The 15,658-nt window shown below is 43.7% G+C and overlaps 1 protein-coding gene across 12 annotated transcripts in view; it reads left to right on the forward strand.

Moving 5' to 3' along the window:
* The window catches only part of psd3 (pleckstrin and Sec7 domain containing 3), a 480,227-nt gene extending 465,486 nt beyond the window's left edge, over positions 1 to 14,741 (forward strand). For all 12 annotated transcript variants that reach the window (XM_033021839.1, XM_033021856.1, XM_033021848.1 and 9 more), the window contains 2 exons: positions 936 to 1,079; positions 12,622 to 14,741. In XM_033021839.1, the coding sequence (XP_032877730.1) occupies positions 936 to 1,079; positions 12,622 to 12,834 (357 nt within the window). In that variant the 3' untranslated portion in view covers positions 12,835 to 14,741. The remainder of the gene's footprint in view (positions 1 to 935; positions 1,080 to 12,621) is intronic.
* The last annotated feature ends 917 nt before the right edge of the window (positions 14,742 to 15,658 follow it).

Here is a 15,658-nt window from a genome sequence, read left to right on the forward strand (position 1 = left end):
GCTTTACAGCGCCAGACATCCGGGTTCGATCCTGGCTACGTGCTGTATGTACGGCGTTTGTACGTTCTCCCTGTGACCACGTGATTTTACTCCGGGTGCTCCGGTTTCGTCCCACACCCCAAAGACGTAGAGGTTTGTATGTTCATTGGCTTCTGTAAATTGTAAATTGTTCCCAGTGCGTATAGGATGACGCTAGTGTACGGGTGATCGCTGATCAACATGAACTCAGTGGGCCGAAGAGCCTATTTCTGCGCTGTATCTCCAAAGTCTGAAGTCTAAAGCCTGCGGATGCTGGAATCTGGAGCAAAAACACAAACTGCTAGAGAAGCTCGGGGGTCAAGCAGCCAGATGGAGGCAAAAGGATACTGGGCATACAGGACAAAAGGACACAGTGTACAGGGTCTCAACTCGAAATGACGGCAATTCCCGTGCCTCCCTATACTGTATATTAAAGATTTTAGAGATACAGCATGGAAACAGGCCCTTCAGCCAACCGTGTCCACGCTGACCAGCGATCACCCTGCTATCACCACTATCCTACACACCAGGGACAATTTACCAAAGCCATTTAACCTACAAACCTTTACGTATTTGGACTATAGGAGGAAACTGGAGCACCAAGAGAAAGCCCACGCGGTCGCAGGGAGAACGGGCAACTCCGCACACACAAGCACCTGTAGTCAGGATTGAACCCGGGTCTCAGGTGCTGTAAATCTTTCCCTTCAACCTGTGTCCTTTGGTTCTTTATTCCCCTACTCTAGGTAAAAGACCCTGTGCACATTTTCGGTATTTAAAATGATCAAACATTGTATGGTTTTAGAAGGTGCAATTAGAAATGAAGCAGCTTCACCCAGTCACCCTACGCTGGTTCTTTAATTTTTTTGTCAATTATTTTGATGAGTGTAATGATTTTCTAATTGAATTCTCTGCCGCAGGAAGACCAGATGAAGTCGCATGAGGCCAAGTTGAAGCAGATATCCACTGAACTCACTGAGCACCGCTCCTACCCACCCGACAAGAAGGTCAAAGCCAAGGAAATTGATGAGTACAGACTGAAGGAACACTACCTGGAATTTGAGGTAGGTTCTGAAATAAAGCATTCTGCATTGTCTCTTCAAGACAACCACGCAATACTTTTTAGTTTTAAGATACAGCGCGGAAACAGACCCTTCCGCCCACCGAGTCTGCACCGATCTGCGATCCCTGCACATTTACACTATCCTACACACACTTGGGACAATTTACACATACACCAAGCGAATTAACCTACATACCTGTACGTCTTTGGAGTGTGGGAGGAAACCGAAGATCTCGGCGAAAACCCACGCAGATCACGGGGAGAATGTAGAAACTCTGTACAGACAGCACCCATAGTCGGGATCGAACCCGGGTCTCCGGTGCTGCAAGCGCTGTAAGGCAGCAACTCTACCGCTGCACTTCCTCGGCCGGTGACAATGGGGTGAGAAGCAGCGAAGTTAACAAATGAGGAAAGATATGTGAAGTTAACTAGATTCACATATTGACTAGTTGACTGCCACAAAAAAACCTCAGTAACACAGGTTTGTGAATGTAATTGCTGCATATTTCATAAGTTCATAAGTTCTAGGAATAGATTTAGGCTTTCGGCCAATCAAGTCCACTTCACCATTCGATCGTGGCTGATCTATCTTTCCCACTCAACCGCATTCTCCTGCCTTCTCCCCATAACTCCTGATATCCTTACTAATCAAGAATTTGTCAACCTCTAAATTAAAAATATTAATTTGCACCTTTGAGGAGCAACCTTCAGTGTTTTTCGACCATTGCTCTGGAATTACACCTCCACCCCATTATTTTATTAGAATGTCTCTTTAAATCTATTAGCATGAGCACTCTTTGAGTCACTTGCTTGAACTTCTCCTGGGACAGCTCAGGATTAGACAGTGACTGACTCTCTTTGCCCATAGTGGCCTCCCCACATGAATCCGGACCCACATTTAAGTGGCCCGTCCTCTGAAATGGCTCCAAAGGTCACTTGGATGCATCTATAACATTGAGTTCTATGGGAGCATCTTTATCACAAGTATTGCAGTGGCTGAGCATAGGGTCAAATGTTGTTCAATATCTCCAGATCTCCTTTGATGAATGATGCACATTTTCTTAACATTTTCTTATGAAAATGATTCCCTTGAGTTGAATTGTCAGGTGGATGTCAATCTATTCATTCTATTTCTATTTCTTAATAAATCTGAACGCTTTCACATGGGATATATATCAAAAATTATTTGTTATGAACAGACCTCCCCCCCCCCCCCCACCAATCGCAAACATAACGAATTCCTTCCTGTCTAAAGAAGGGTTCCTCCCCAAAACGCCACCCATCCTTTTTCTCCAAATTGTTGGCTGACTCGTTAAGTTACTCCAGCACTTTGTGTCTATCTACAGAACTCCTTGTGTTTTAATGCCGCATATACTAATGTATAGAACCATAGGCGTATTGTTAAGCCCCTGTCCCACTTAGGAAACCTGAACGGAAACCTCCAGAGACTTTGCGCCCCACCCAAGGTTTCCGTGCGGTTCCCGGAGGTTGCAGGTGGTAGCCGGAGATTGCAGGTAGTGGAAGCAGGTAGGGAGACTGACAAAAACCTCCGGGAACCACACGGAAACCTTGGGTGGGACGCAAAGTCTCCAGAGGTTTCCGTTCAGGTTTCCTAAGTGGGACAGGGGCATTAGATATACAGTCTACAACAAAGTAGCCAACATGTCCAAAGGAGTATAAACATGGGGAAGGAAAGTTTTCTTTGGTTTATTCAAAGACTCCGGTTTATTCAAAAACAGCACGGTGGCACAGCGGTAGAGTTGCTGCCTTACAGCGAATGTAGCGCCGGAGCCCCGGGTTCGATCCTGACTACGGGTGCTGTCTGTACGGAGTTTGTACGTTCTCCCCGTGAACTGCGTGAGTTTTCTCCGAGATCTTCGGTTTCCTCCCACACTCCAAAGATATACAGCTATGTAGGTTGATTGGCTTCGTAAATATAGAAATTGTTCCAAGTGAGTATAGGATGGTGTTAATGTGCGGGGATCGCTGGCCGGCGCGGACCCGGTGGGCCGTAAGGGCCTGTTTCCGCGCTGTATATCTAAACTAAACTAAACTAAGGGGCAGCACAGTGGTGCAACGGTAAAGCTGCTGCCTTATAGTTCCGCAGATCCAGGTTCGATCCTGACTACACGTGCTGTCTGTAGGGGTTTGCATGTTTCCTGTGACCACATGGGTTTTCTCCAGGTGCACTGGTTTCCTTCTGTATTGCAAAGATTTGTTAATTGGTTCCGTAAATTGTCGCTGGTGTGTTGGTTAGAATAAATGCATGAATGGCTGTTGGTTGGTGTGGGCCGAAGGGCATGTTTTTACACTGTATCATTAAGCACTAAACTAAAGTATTAAACTAAATAAATACCCACTGTGCTAACGATATTTATCTGGGATGCTTTATTGAATATAAATAATTCTAAATTCTCACAATAGGAAAAAGATGTGTTTATCTGCACAGAGGACTACTCAACGCCCTTCCCTCTAAAACAAGTTGGTGAAGGGTCAGAATTCACCACAGAATCCATCCCCATTAGTTCAGCATTAGAGTCAAAACATTACACAGCACGACACAGGCCTTTCAGCCCAACTTGACTATGCCAACCAAGATCCCCATCTGTGCTAGTTCCACCTGCCTGCGTTTGGTCCATAAACATCTAAACTGTTCCTATCCATGTGCACGTCCAAATGCCTTTTAAATGTTGTTATAGTACCTGTCTCAACTACCTCCTCTGGCAGCTCATTTCACATACCCGCCACCCTCTATATGAAAAAGATGCCCCCTCAGGTTCCTATTAAATCATTCCAATCTCACCTTAAACCAATGTCCTCTGGTTCTGGATTCCCCTTCTCTGGGGAAAAGACTCAGCATTCACCCTATCTAGCCCCCTCATGAATTTATACACAATGCTTAATGTGACAATCCTGTCTATTAACTGTCCCTTATTATCCCTTGAAAAGATGCATGGTAAAGGTGCTGAATAGCTTGCTAGAGGACATGAGGGGGCATTGGTCTTCAATATCCCTTTAATCCAACCAGGAGTCATATTTAGACTGGGCAAGGTAAAGAGAGTAGATTAATAAAACATTAATGTTTGAGATATGATTAAATGCCATTTCATAACGAGTAATACTGATACGAGATTTTCATTCTAAATTATTGATCAATTGAATTTAACCTCCACAGCTGCCTGTTGGAATTTGAATGTGTCTCGAAATCATTAGTCTATTCCCGGGAATTAGCTGTCAATAAGTTTTGATGAAGTAGAGAATGCTATTTTGAGATAGCATTCATTATACACAAACCATTAATTTCTGGATTCCACACAGTGGGGGCAGCACGGTGGCGCAGCGGTAGAGTTGCTGCCTTACAGACACATCAGAGACCCGGGTTCAATCCTGACCACGGGTGCTGTCTGTACAGAGTTTGCACGTTCTTGCTGTGTTCATGGGTTTTCTCCGGGTGCACTATTTTCCTCCCACATTCCAAAGATGAGCAGGTTTGTCGGTCAATTGACTTTGATAAATTGCCTCTCGAGTGTAGGATAAAGCCAGTGTATGGATCGTTGATCTCAGTAGGCCGAAAGGCCTGTTTCATGCTGTATCTCTAAACTAAACACAGTGGGAAGGAGCACAGGCATTTTGGCAAAAGGGTCATGAGGAGCTTCGGACCCGGCAATTTTACATTTCGGTTAAGATTATTGTTTACTTGAAGCCCCACAACACAACCTAGAATGGAAACCATGCCCAATTTTACCTCCTACTCTTCTAATTAAAAGTTAACCTTGTAGACCTTGCCATCTCCTTGGGATATTGCCTTCAATAATAAAACTGCAATTAGAGAATGCAGTTTAAATTGGACTTTGAAAAATGGGGAAGGACATTTAACACAATGTAATTTGCACATAAAAGAATTGAGCGCAGGACTGTGAATATGAACATGAATCATGAATATGAGACATCCACTTGCAGTTTGTTAGATTTACTTTGGATCTGCTGACCTTTTACTGTAGAATGGTGTTTGTGAAATGATCGACAGGGTGAATTCATAATTCTGGCAACCATTCATTCGAGTCAGACTGAAGGGCAAGAACTATAATCAGCCGAGCATTAGCCATATGATGTTGTCGTGATGTTGCTTTGCGTTACATTGTTTATTCGGATGAAAACTGAATTGACATTTTACTTGATGTACTGAAAGCAGAAGAAAAAACAACAACTTGCAATTGATGTTGTATTTTTGGTTCACTTGGAGATGTTGCTTACTCTAGATCATGGGATGTTACAAGAGGGTCCAACCAATTCAAAATTCAGCAGAGTTCCCACAGTCAAAGAATGGTAAATCTGTAGTCAGAGGGTGGAGAATCTGTGGACGTCATTGCCACAGACGGCCTTGGAGGCCAAGTTAATGGGTATTTTAAAGACGGAGATTGACAGACTCTTGATTAGTACAGGTGTCAGGGGTTATGGGGAGAAGGCAGGAGAAAGGGGCTGACGGAAAGATAGATCAGCCATAATTGAATGGCGGAGTAGACTTAATGGGCCGAATGGCAAATTGTCCCCCTATAACTTATGAACTAATGAACACTCCGCCTCCTCCTCCTCGCTTCCTCAACCGAGCCAGAACCAGCTTCCCATTGAGGAGTTGTCCATCCATTGTTCACTACTCACTGTGGCCATCTGTGTGTCCCGGGAGCGCCTGCATCAGCCAACCTTGAAGGCACTTGAGGCAATGCCCCGGTTCACCCTCCCACTGGCCCACACTCCTCACATCCGACGTCTCCAGCTCCCTCACGTTTATGTTATGTGCTGAGCATCTCCGACAAAAGGCACGATGCAACTTGTTCATTTTATAGCATTGGCTCAGGCTATGTGTGTGAATGGAATTACCTGTTTTACAAAGAAATATGGATGTCACCATACAGTGGTTTTCAGATTTATGAGTATAATCCCGGCACTGGGAGGTTGTACCAGATGGGCTCAATTAAGCCAGCAGTGAGGTGAACTGACGGAGTTCTTGAAAGGAAAAGCAAAAAACTCTGGATGCTGGAAATCTGAAATAAAACAAAAAACTTTGGGAACACTCAAAGGTCTGTCAGAATCTGTGGAGAGAAAAACAGAGTTAACATTTCAGATCAGAATCAATGAAGGGTTTAGATTTTCAAAGTAGTTTAGAGACACGGCGTAAAAACTATCACCGACCAACAATCACCTTGTACAGTGGTTCTACCCTATGCTCTAGGGACAATTTACAGAAGCTAATTAACCTACAAACCTGCACGTCTTTGGGCTGTGGGAGTTAGCAAGAGCACCCGGAGAAAACCCACGCCATCACAAGGAGAACGTGCAAACTCCGTACAGACAGCACCCGTAGTCAGGATCGAACCCATGTCTCTAGCGCTGTAAGGAAGCAACTTTACCACTGCGCCATTGTGCCACCCTTTCTTGTCTTTCTGCTGATGCTGCATGACCTGCTGAAGCCTTGAAATAGTTCAATTGGATTAACGTACAGATATTGCCACTCGTGAGAAAGGTAGACATTAGGGCCCATAGGTATGTAATGGCCACCAATTAATAAATAAAGTCAGTAATTCAGCAGGAAATCTGTCAACCAAAGAGTGATAAAGATGCAAGCACTCTAACAGAAAGAACAACTCTGGCGAGTAGTACAGGGTGCAGCTGGATAATGGCATGAGAACAACGAGAATATCTTTGATGGGGACATTCTCCTTTTTTTTTTAATATTTCTTTAAATATTTTTATTAGAAGTAGTGTACAATAATATAAGACATGAATAACATATTACATTTTGTGTACAACTTCTTATTTTAAATTTAATAGTAAAAAAAACGAGTAAGAAAAGCAAGAAATAGAGAGAACGAGAATATTATATATAGTGATATTATTAGTTCGAGAAGAAATAGAAAAGAAATGGAGAAAACAAAGAAGTGAAGTGAGATAAGAAAAAAAAGAGAATAAAGAAGAAAAAAGGGAAGTTGAAAGGGATATACCTACTTCATATCTTTACCCATCCCTCACCCGGTTCTGAAACAGTTAATTTCTAAGTTTGCGTTGCACCACATTTTCCTTCTTTTGTGCATATTTGAAAATTGGCAAAATATATCTAGAGCATTCTCCAGGAATCATGAATCGCGCAATACAAACAATGTCCTTTCCTTGGGTTAATTAATTGTTCCTAACTATAATAAATATCTTATATTTGGAAAGAAGACTAATGGAAGCATTTACCTTTCTGAAGAAGGACCCCGAACTAAAACTTTGCCTATCCATGTTCTCCAGTGGTGCTGCCTGATCCGCTGAGTTACTCCAGCGATTTGGGTCTTTTTCTGTAAACCAGCATCTGCAGTTCTTTGCGATTACACCTCCAGATTTATTACTCTCAAAGCACAGAGGCTTAGTTCATCTCAACATCACTGGAGAATATGGATAGGTGATGGGACGTGGAACTATGACTTAATTGATACATTGGAGTCAAGGTATCATCTCTTGGGCGTAGCTCCGTTAACTTCTCAATTTTCTCACCTTGTCAGAGAAAACCAGCTCGATTTATTACCTTTCTTTGATTTTCACCTCAATGAGGACGCTCAGACTATATTTGACCAGAATTTACTGGACTTCATCTTGCACTAAACCTTATTCACGTTATTCCCTATATCACGTGTCTGTCCACCGTGGTTGATTGAAATCATGTAGTGGCTTTCCGCTGACTGATTAGCACGCAACAAAAGCTTTTCACTGTACCTTGGTACACGTGACAATAAACTAAACTAAACTAAACATTGGAGCACTGGCTTTGAGGGGAAGCGTATACCAGCTCTAGACTCCTGATAATCAGCAGACACGTGCGAGCCACAAAGGTCCATTTGTTTGTATCAAAATCTATGGCTGTCTCCAGGGGCACCAGGGGGAATTGTTCTTTGTTTAATCTGAGCCCGAAGTGCAAACAGCAACATTAGTAATTATCAACATTTATTCAGCAGCTCCTTGATGCACTACAATGGTAATTAAGTTATTGACTGATGAGTTTGATAAAGGAATTGAATGCATGAAATTCTTCAGCATTATTAGAAGAACTGACACCATTTGTATTCCATGCAGTGGAGTATACCCGGCAATGAAGAAATCAGCTGTGGGTTTAGCGAGATGAATGATTGATGGGTTGTGTATGTTCCTTTACAGCATTAAATTAATTCCTTTCACATTTCCCTCTCTCTCAACTCCACAGATGAGAGCAGCAAAATGTAGTACCGGTGAGAAGAGATTATCCATTTGAAGATTTAAACTCATTTGAATAGAAGTTGCTACTTATTTTTATTAGTGTAGCTGCAAAGTCACAATTCTTTCATTTTTATTCTTTAATAATTATTCTCTGGCGCACCATATTCAGCCTCACTTGTAGATAAAAGCCCAATCCAAACTCATTCTCATAGCAAAGATGCATTGAAGGCTTGGATAAAGTGGATGTGGACAGGATGTCTCCATTAATGGGAGAGTCTAGGACTAGAGGTCATAGTCTCCGAATTAAAGAACGTTCTTTTAGGAAGGAGATGAGGTGGAATTTCTTTCGTCAGAGGTGGTGAATCTGTGGAATTCATTGCCATAGAAGGCTGTGGAGGCCATCAGAGGATATATTTAAGGCTGAGATAGATTGATTATTGATTAATACGGGTGTCAGAGGTTATGGGGAGAAGGCAGGAGAATGGGGTTAGGAGGGAGAGATAGATCAGCCATGATTGATTGGCGCAGTAGACTAGATGGGCTGAATGGCCTAATTCTGGGATCTCTATATCTGCTGGAGCTATTCAACTAGGTTTCAGAACCTTGTTCTTTACACCACTCTTCTTATTGGTTCCATTGGACAGAATATTCTGGCTTCACTGGTCATCCGATTAAAATTTATTCATGCGATCATCGCTAGCAAGGTTGGCCCTTAACACCCCATCCCTTATTGCTTGTGACTTTCTGCCTTACAGCGCCAGAGACTCAGGTACGATCCTGACTACGGGTGCTGTCTGCCCAGAGTTTGTACATTCTCCCAGTGACAGCGTGAGTTTTCTCTGGGTGCTCTGGTTTCCTCCTACACAGCAAAGACCAACTGATTTGTGGGTTCATTGTCTTCTGTAAAAAAAAATTGTCCTTGGTGTGTAGGATAGTGCTAGTGTATGTGGTGATCACTGGTTGGAGTCAACTCGGTGGGCAGAAAGGGCCTGTTTCCACACTGTATCTCTAAAGTAAAGTAATAGGGTGGCTTGAGAAATAAACAAAATGCCAGATGAACTCAGCGGGTCAGGAAATCTGTGGGTGGAAATGGACAGACCATGTTTCAGGTGGGGGACCCTTCTTCAGACTTGTGATGGTCACATGTTATAGGAGCAGAATTAGGCCATTCAGCCCATCAAGTCTACTCCGCCATTCAATCATGGCTGATTCATTTCTCCCTCCTAACCCCATTCTCCTGCCTTCTCCCCATAACCTCTGACACCCGTACTAATCAAGAATTTATCTATCTCAGCTTTAAAAAGGGGTGGGAGATTGCAACCTTCACGTGGTCCGCCCTGTTTCGACAAATGCAGAATCAAATAAGATCAAATAAAACAAGTTGTCCTACAACTTTAGGCTGTGCACGCCACACGCAAGAAGAAGAAGCCTTAAAAATATCCTTGGCCTCCACAGCTTTCTGTGGCAATGAATTTGCCACCCTCAGACTAAATAAATTCCTCCTCATCTGCTTCCCGAAGAATGTCCTTTAATTCTGAGGCTATGACCTCTCGTCCTAGACTCTCCCACTAGTGGAAACATTCTCTCCGCATCTACTCCATCCAAGACTTTCACTATTTGGTACATTTCAATGAGGTCCCATCTCATTCTTCTAAACTCCAGCGAGTTCAGGCCCAGTGCCATCAAACGCTCATCAAATGTTAACCACTCATTCCTGGGCTCATTCTTGTAAACCTCCTCTGAACCCTCTCTAGGGGGCCAGCACATCCTTCCTCAGATATGGTGCTCAAAATTGCACACGATACTCCAAATGCTGACCAGCCCATTAAAGAGCCTCCACATTTCATCCATGTTTTTGTATTCTAGCCCTCTTGGGAAGGTGCGGGTAAATGCAAGAGCTGGCAAATAATAGATGGATCCAGGTAACAAGAAGTTGATGTCAGTTGGGAGCGAGAAGGATGGAGATAGTATCCAAGGCCAGAGGCGATACGTGGAGAAGACAAAGGAATGGGAATGGTGAAATCTGATAGGCAATGAAGGCAGGGAGTGGAATGTAGACTCAGAGGGAGGGATGATGGGTAGATGGAACAGGGTCAGGGGAGAATAAAATTGGGGATATCCTGGGAAAGGAGGGTTGAGCGTTAAGCAGGTGGAGAAGGCAGAGAGGGGAAAGGAACTGGATGATGGGGGCTGAGGATTTAGAAAGAATGCTGGGTAAATGAGAAAGGGAGATGGGTGGCTGGAGGGAGTAAGGGTACGGTACAGTGTGTTGGACCTTGTCAGAATCAAGTGTTTTATCGTCATATGTCCCTAACGGAACAATTGCATTCTTACTTGCTGCAGCACAACAGATATGTAAACATAGTATTCTGTAAAACCCATAATAAACAACAAAATAAAGTTCAGCATATATATTAAAACGTACAAATAAATAGATATTGATAGTGTAAAAATAATGCTCCCATGTCCATAAAGTTCAGAAGCTTGTGGTCTTTATCATAGTTGGGAACATCACCGCCAGTTCTTCAACCCACCTGCCAACCACCCCCACCCCCCGCCCGCCCCCACCCCCCGCCCGCTTAATACTCCAGTAATCTAATCACTGTGCCATCACAATACAATGACTTTCTGATCTGACTCAAGCGCCTGGGATACAATTGCACAAGTGTTGTCTGCTGCCCCCTTCCTGGTGGACATTGTTCATGTTTGAACCTTGAGACTATGTCTGGGCATCTTATTGAACCACAGTCGAGTGGCATCTTGTACTCAAGCATAAACTTACCAGTAGATGATCTCTCCTTACTCAACACTGTAGAGCAAGGGCCAATCATCCTGTCACCTAAACAGGACCCTACCTGTTTAGAAACATAGAAACATAGAAATTAGGTGCAGGAGTAGGCCATTCTGCCCTTCGAGCCTGCACCGCCATTCAATATGATCATGGCTGATCATCCAACTCAGTATCCCGTACCTGCCTTCTCTCCATACCCTCTGATCCCCTTAGCCACAAGGGCCACATCTAACTCCCTCTTAAATATAGCCAATGAACTGGCCTCGACTACCCTCTGTGGCAGAGAGTTCCAGAGATTCACCACTCTCTGTGTGAAAAAAGTTCTTCTCATCTCGGTTTTAAAGGATTTCCCCCTTATCCTTAAGCTGTGACCCCTTGTCCTGGACTTCCCCTACATCGGGAGCAATCTTCCTGCATCTAGCCTGTCCAACCCCTTAAGAATTTTGTAAGTTTCTATAAGATCCCCTCTCAATCTCCTAAATTCTAGAGAGTATAAACCAAGTCTATCCAGTCTTTCTTCATAAGACAGTCCTGACATCCCAGGAATCAGTCTGGTGAACCTTCTCTGCACTCCCTCTATGGCAATAATGTCCTTCCTCAGATTTGGAGACCAAAACTGTACGCAATACTCCAGGTGTGGTCTCACCAAGACCCTGTACAACTGCAGTAGAACCTCCCTGCTCCTATACTCAAATCCTTTTGCTATGAAAGCTAACATACCATTCGCTTTCTTCACTGCCTGCTGCACCTGCATGCCCACTTTCAATGACTGGTGTACCATGACACCCAGGTCTCGTTTAGTTTGCACAAAATGGTGTGCATCAAATCAGCTTGGCGATGGCTTAAAGGCGAGAAGAAGTCGTGTTAATGGATTGTCCCAAAGTATTTCCTGAGTAACATCAATCATGGCATCTTCATCTCTCACGGTTGGAAGGTTTCATAACATGTCCCAGAATGGTATAACATTTTAATAACTCATCTTATGTCTCCCTCTGTTTGCAAGAGCATTATGATATAGCTGTTGCTACCTGATGAATGGATGCAGATGAAGATGGTAAAAGATAGAGTATCAGTGGCTTAACCCTCATTCTTCAAGGGGGAGCAGATAAAGATGTTTTTGATGGTTACCATCTTCGTTCCGATGGATGCAGCCGACACCATTGCAGCAGCTTAGTTCAGAGATACAGTGCGGAAACAGGCCCTTCGGCCCACCAAGACCGTGCCGACCAATGATCACCCCATCCATTAGCACTACCCTCCCCACTCGAGACAATTTACAATTTTTCCGAGCCAATTAACCTATAAACCTGTACTTCTTTGGAGTGCGGGAGGAAGCTGGAGCATCCGGAGAGAACCCATGTGACCACGGGGAGAAAGTGCAAACTCTGTACAAACAGCACTGATAGGATTGAACCCGGATCTCTGGCATTGTAAGATGGCACCTCTACCGGTGCACCAACGTAATACCTTACTTAGTGTAGCCTTCTGTCCATGCACTCACTACCATGCCGTCTTTTTGTTGCAGAAAACTCGGTACGAGACCTATGTTCAGCTCCTGAAGGAAGGGGGGCCCGAGATACTGAACAGCGTGGAGAACGATGCCACTGGGATGAAGAAGTCACACTCCAGCCCATCACTCAACCAAGAGATGCACCCCGTAAATGCAAAAGTCAAGCGCAATGTCTCGGAAAGAAAAGACCACAGGCCCGATACAGCCAACAACAAGCAGAAGTCTTAACTCCACAGCAGGAAGACATCTCCCAACCCCAGTCACCCAAACGTAACCAAGTGACGCAATCTGTGACTTGTATATTTTTGTGCAAAATATTATTTAGATGTCAACTTTTTGGTAACAAAAATTGTGAGTATGTGACTGATACGCTTGTCCTTCCTTTGCAGACACTCCAATAGTTTTTAATATATATTCTTTGGTTGTTTGTAGGTTGACTTTTTTTTTAAAATATTGCCTTAAAGAGACAGACTCCTATGTGTTGGCCTGCTATTTTAGAAACTGTTAAAGGTCTTTCAGTCCAAGGTTTACACTAGGTGGCTATCAATGATTGCCAGCCTGCAAACAGGTATGTGTCATCTCCAAGCCAGAGAGATGGCACAGGCTGCATTTCAGTGACGTGCGCATATGAAGTTGGGAGCAAGGTGGCTGCTGTCATTTGCAGTTCTTTATTTTGTCATTTCTAATGGCTTAAATTATTTTAAGTTGTCAAACACTCACAAAAGAAAGTGGAGTGGAGTGAAGTGAAGATTTCTCTGGATGTTTTTTTATTTTGTAAAGAAACTTGGCTTTGTTCAGTGTAGCTTTCCTGAAATCGGCGAGAAGCATTCCTTTTGTGTGCTGTTGGCTGGGTCCTCGATTACTTCTCCTCTATGCAAGTGGAGGATGCAAACCCCTCAACTTTCCTACTCGCTCTGCATTTACCCAGCCTCCGTCCACCTCCAGCCGCCACCATCAATAGATCGCTCGGGGCCCACTGCCTTTAAGTGATTCCTGGGAAGCGGCCGTATCCGTATCCGCAAGCAGTTGGTGCTCCGAGGAGAGCAGCAGAATCTCCCTGTCGTTAACGCATCAGCCACTTAGCGATAGTGTTACTTCAGCGTTTAGTGACACCACGTGCCAGTGGCCCAGTCTCTCTGCACAGCCACCCCACGTAAAACAGCTGCTACTGAGCCATGAGGCTGTCGTCTTTCCAGTGTTAGGAAAACAAAATAGTTTGAAACACTTTCTGTTTTGACAGGATCACGTGGCTCCAATTCTACGCTTACTACGAATGCCAAACAAACTTGTTACCTGTATATGATGTTTCCTTGACAAGAATATAACAAATATATCAAAGGTACTATCTGAACCCTATTGATTGTATCTTTAAAAACTAGTATTTATAGTGCACTTTAAACAGGACACGTAGCTTGATCACTTGTTTTTATTGTTTTTTTTAAAGAATATGCGTTTGTCTTCCATTTTGTTGTTTAGTTCCAGGCACTTACATGCAGGCAAGTTCTGGGATCAGTCAGACAAGTTCATAGAGGCAGTGTTGTTGAAGAATTGATCAGACAGAGCGTTTGATTGAAGCAGGAAATTGCATTTTGCCCTGACAGCCAAAGCTGTAATTGAATTCCTATAGTAATGAGGCTGTAGTTTAACCATCGCCATGCCAATGAAGTAGGGGTCTCGCACCTGAAGGAAGAGCACAGCACTGTGCCTAATTGGGGACTCCATTTTTATCCCATCGAATGTGGGGAGCTCGTTTCTTTTCCATAAAGAAATGACATCACGCTCGCTTGGCAGAATGTCACTCATACCTTCTGCATCTGCAGATAATAAACGGCTGTAATGGAATTTATAGTGAAAAGTGGTATCTGCTAAGTCATGCATTTTCAGAGGCAAATTGGTGTCTCTGCTCAGTGACATTTGGTATTTCTCTGTGCTGTTATGATATTTATTGATGTTCCTTGTTGCATCTCCACTCAGTTCTATAGTCCAGTGGATTTTTTTAATGTTTTCTGTATATAATAGATTTACTGTACAACAGCATGCAGGAAGCTTACTTTCTGCTGCAAATGTTCCTTGTTTTTGCATGCTGTCCTCTTGGAGAGACAAGAGTTCACATCAATAAATTCTATTAGATGTTGTATTGATTCCTGACTCTTGTTTACAAGGTAGCTTCAAAGTTTTTCCTTACAGTTGCTGCACTGCTGTCTGGTGCACTGTGTGAAAAGTCACGCAGGCTGGCACCGATGTACGAGAGAATGACTTGCAAAAGTATCATAACCTAACATTTGTACCGTCTCAAATTTGCAAGATCTCCCAAGACACATCAGTGGCGCAGCGTTAGTGTTGCTGCCTTACAGCGCCAGGGACACGGGTTCGATCTTAACTATGGATGCTGTCTGTACGGAGTTTGTACATTCTCCCTACCTGTGACCGCGTGGGTTTTCTCCGGGTATTCCTGTTTCCTCCCACATTCCAAAGACAGGCACGTTTGTCGGTTAATTGGCTTCTGCAAATTGTCACTAGTATGTTGGAAAGAACTAGTGTGCGGGTGGTTGTTGGTTGGCATGGACTTGGTGGGCCAAAGTGCTAGTTTCCACGCTGTTTCTCTAAACTAAACTGAACACATAAGCAATATCTATACTGAGCCACATAAACACATAATTAGGGCACATGGTTAGTCCAGGGGGTTAAAATGCACTCTTGAGATAGGTGCAATTTACAGAGGCCATTTAACTTGCAAAACCACATGTCTTTGGAATCTGGTAGGAAGCAGATCACCCAGAGGAAACCCATGCGGTGACGGGGGAGAACATGCAAACTCCACAGAGACAGCACCCGAGCTTTGGATTGAACCCCGGGCCTCTAGCACTCTGAGGCAGTAGCTCAACCAGCTGCGTTACTGTGCCACCCTTGGAGGAATGGGATTGTTGAATCCAGAATTGGTAGTTTTAATATGGGGAGATCACAGGGGCAGGAGTTGGTATTTCTAGAATCATGGAATATTTCCAACACATTCACTCAATCGTGTGTCTGCTTTCATCGAGAAAGAACTATC

This window comes from Amblyraja radiata, chromosome 1 (assembly GCF_010909765.2).
Source record: "Amblyraja radiata isolate CabotCenter1 chromosome 1, sAmbRad1.1.pri, whole genome shotgun sequence".
Classification (NCBI taxonomy): Eukaryota; Metazoa; Chordata; class Chondrichthyes; order Rajiformes; family Rajidae; genus Amblyraja; species Amblyraja radiata.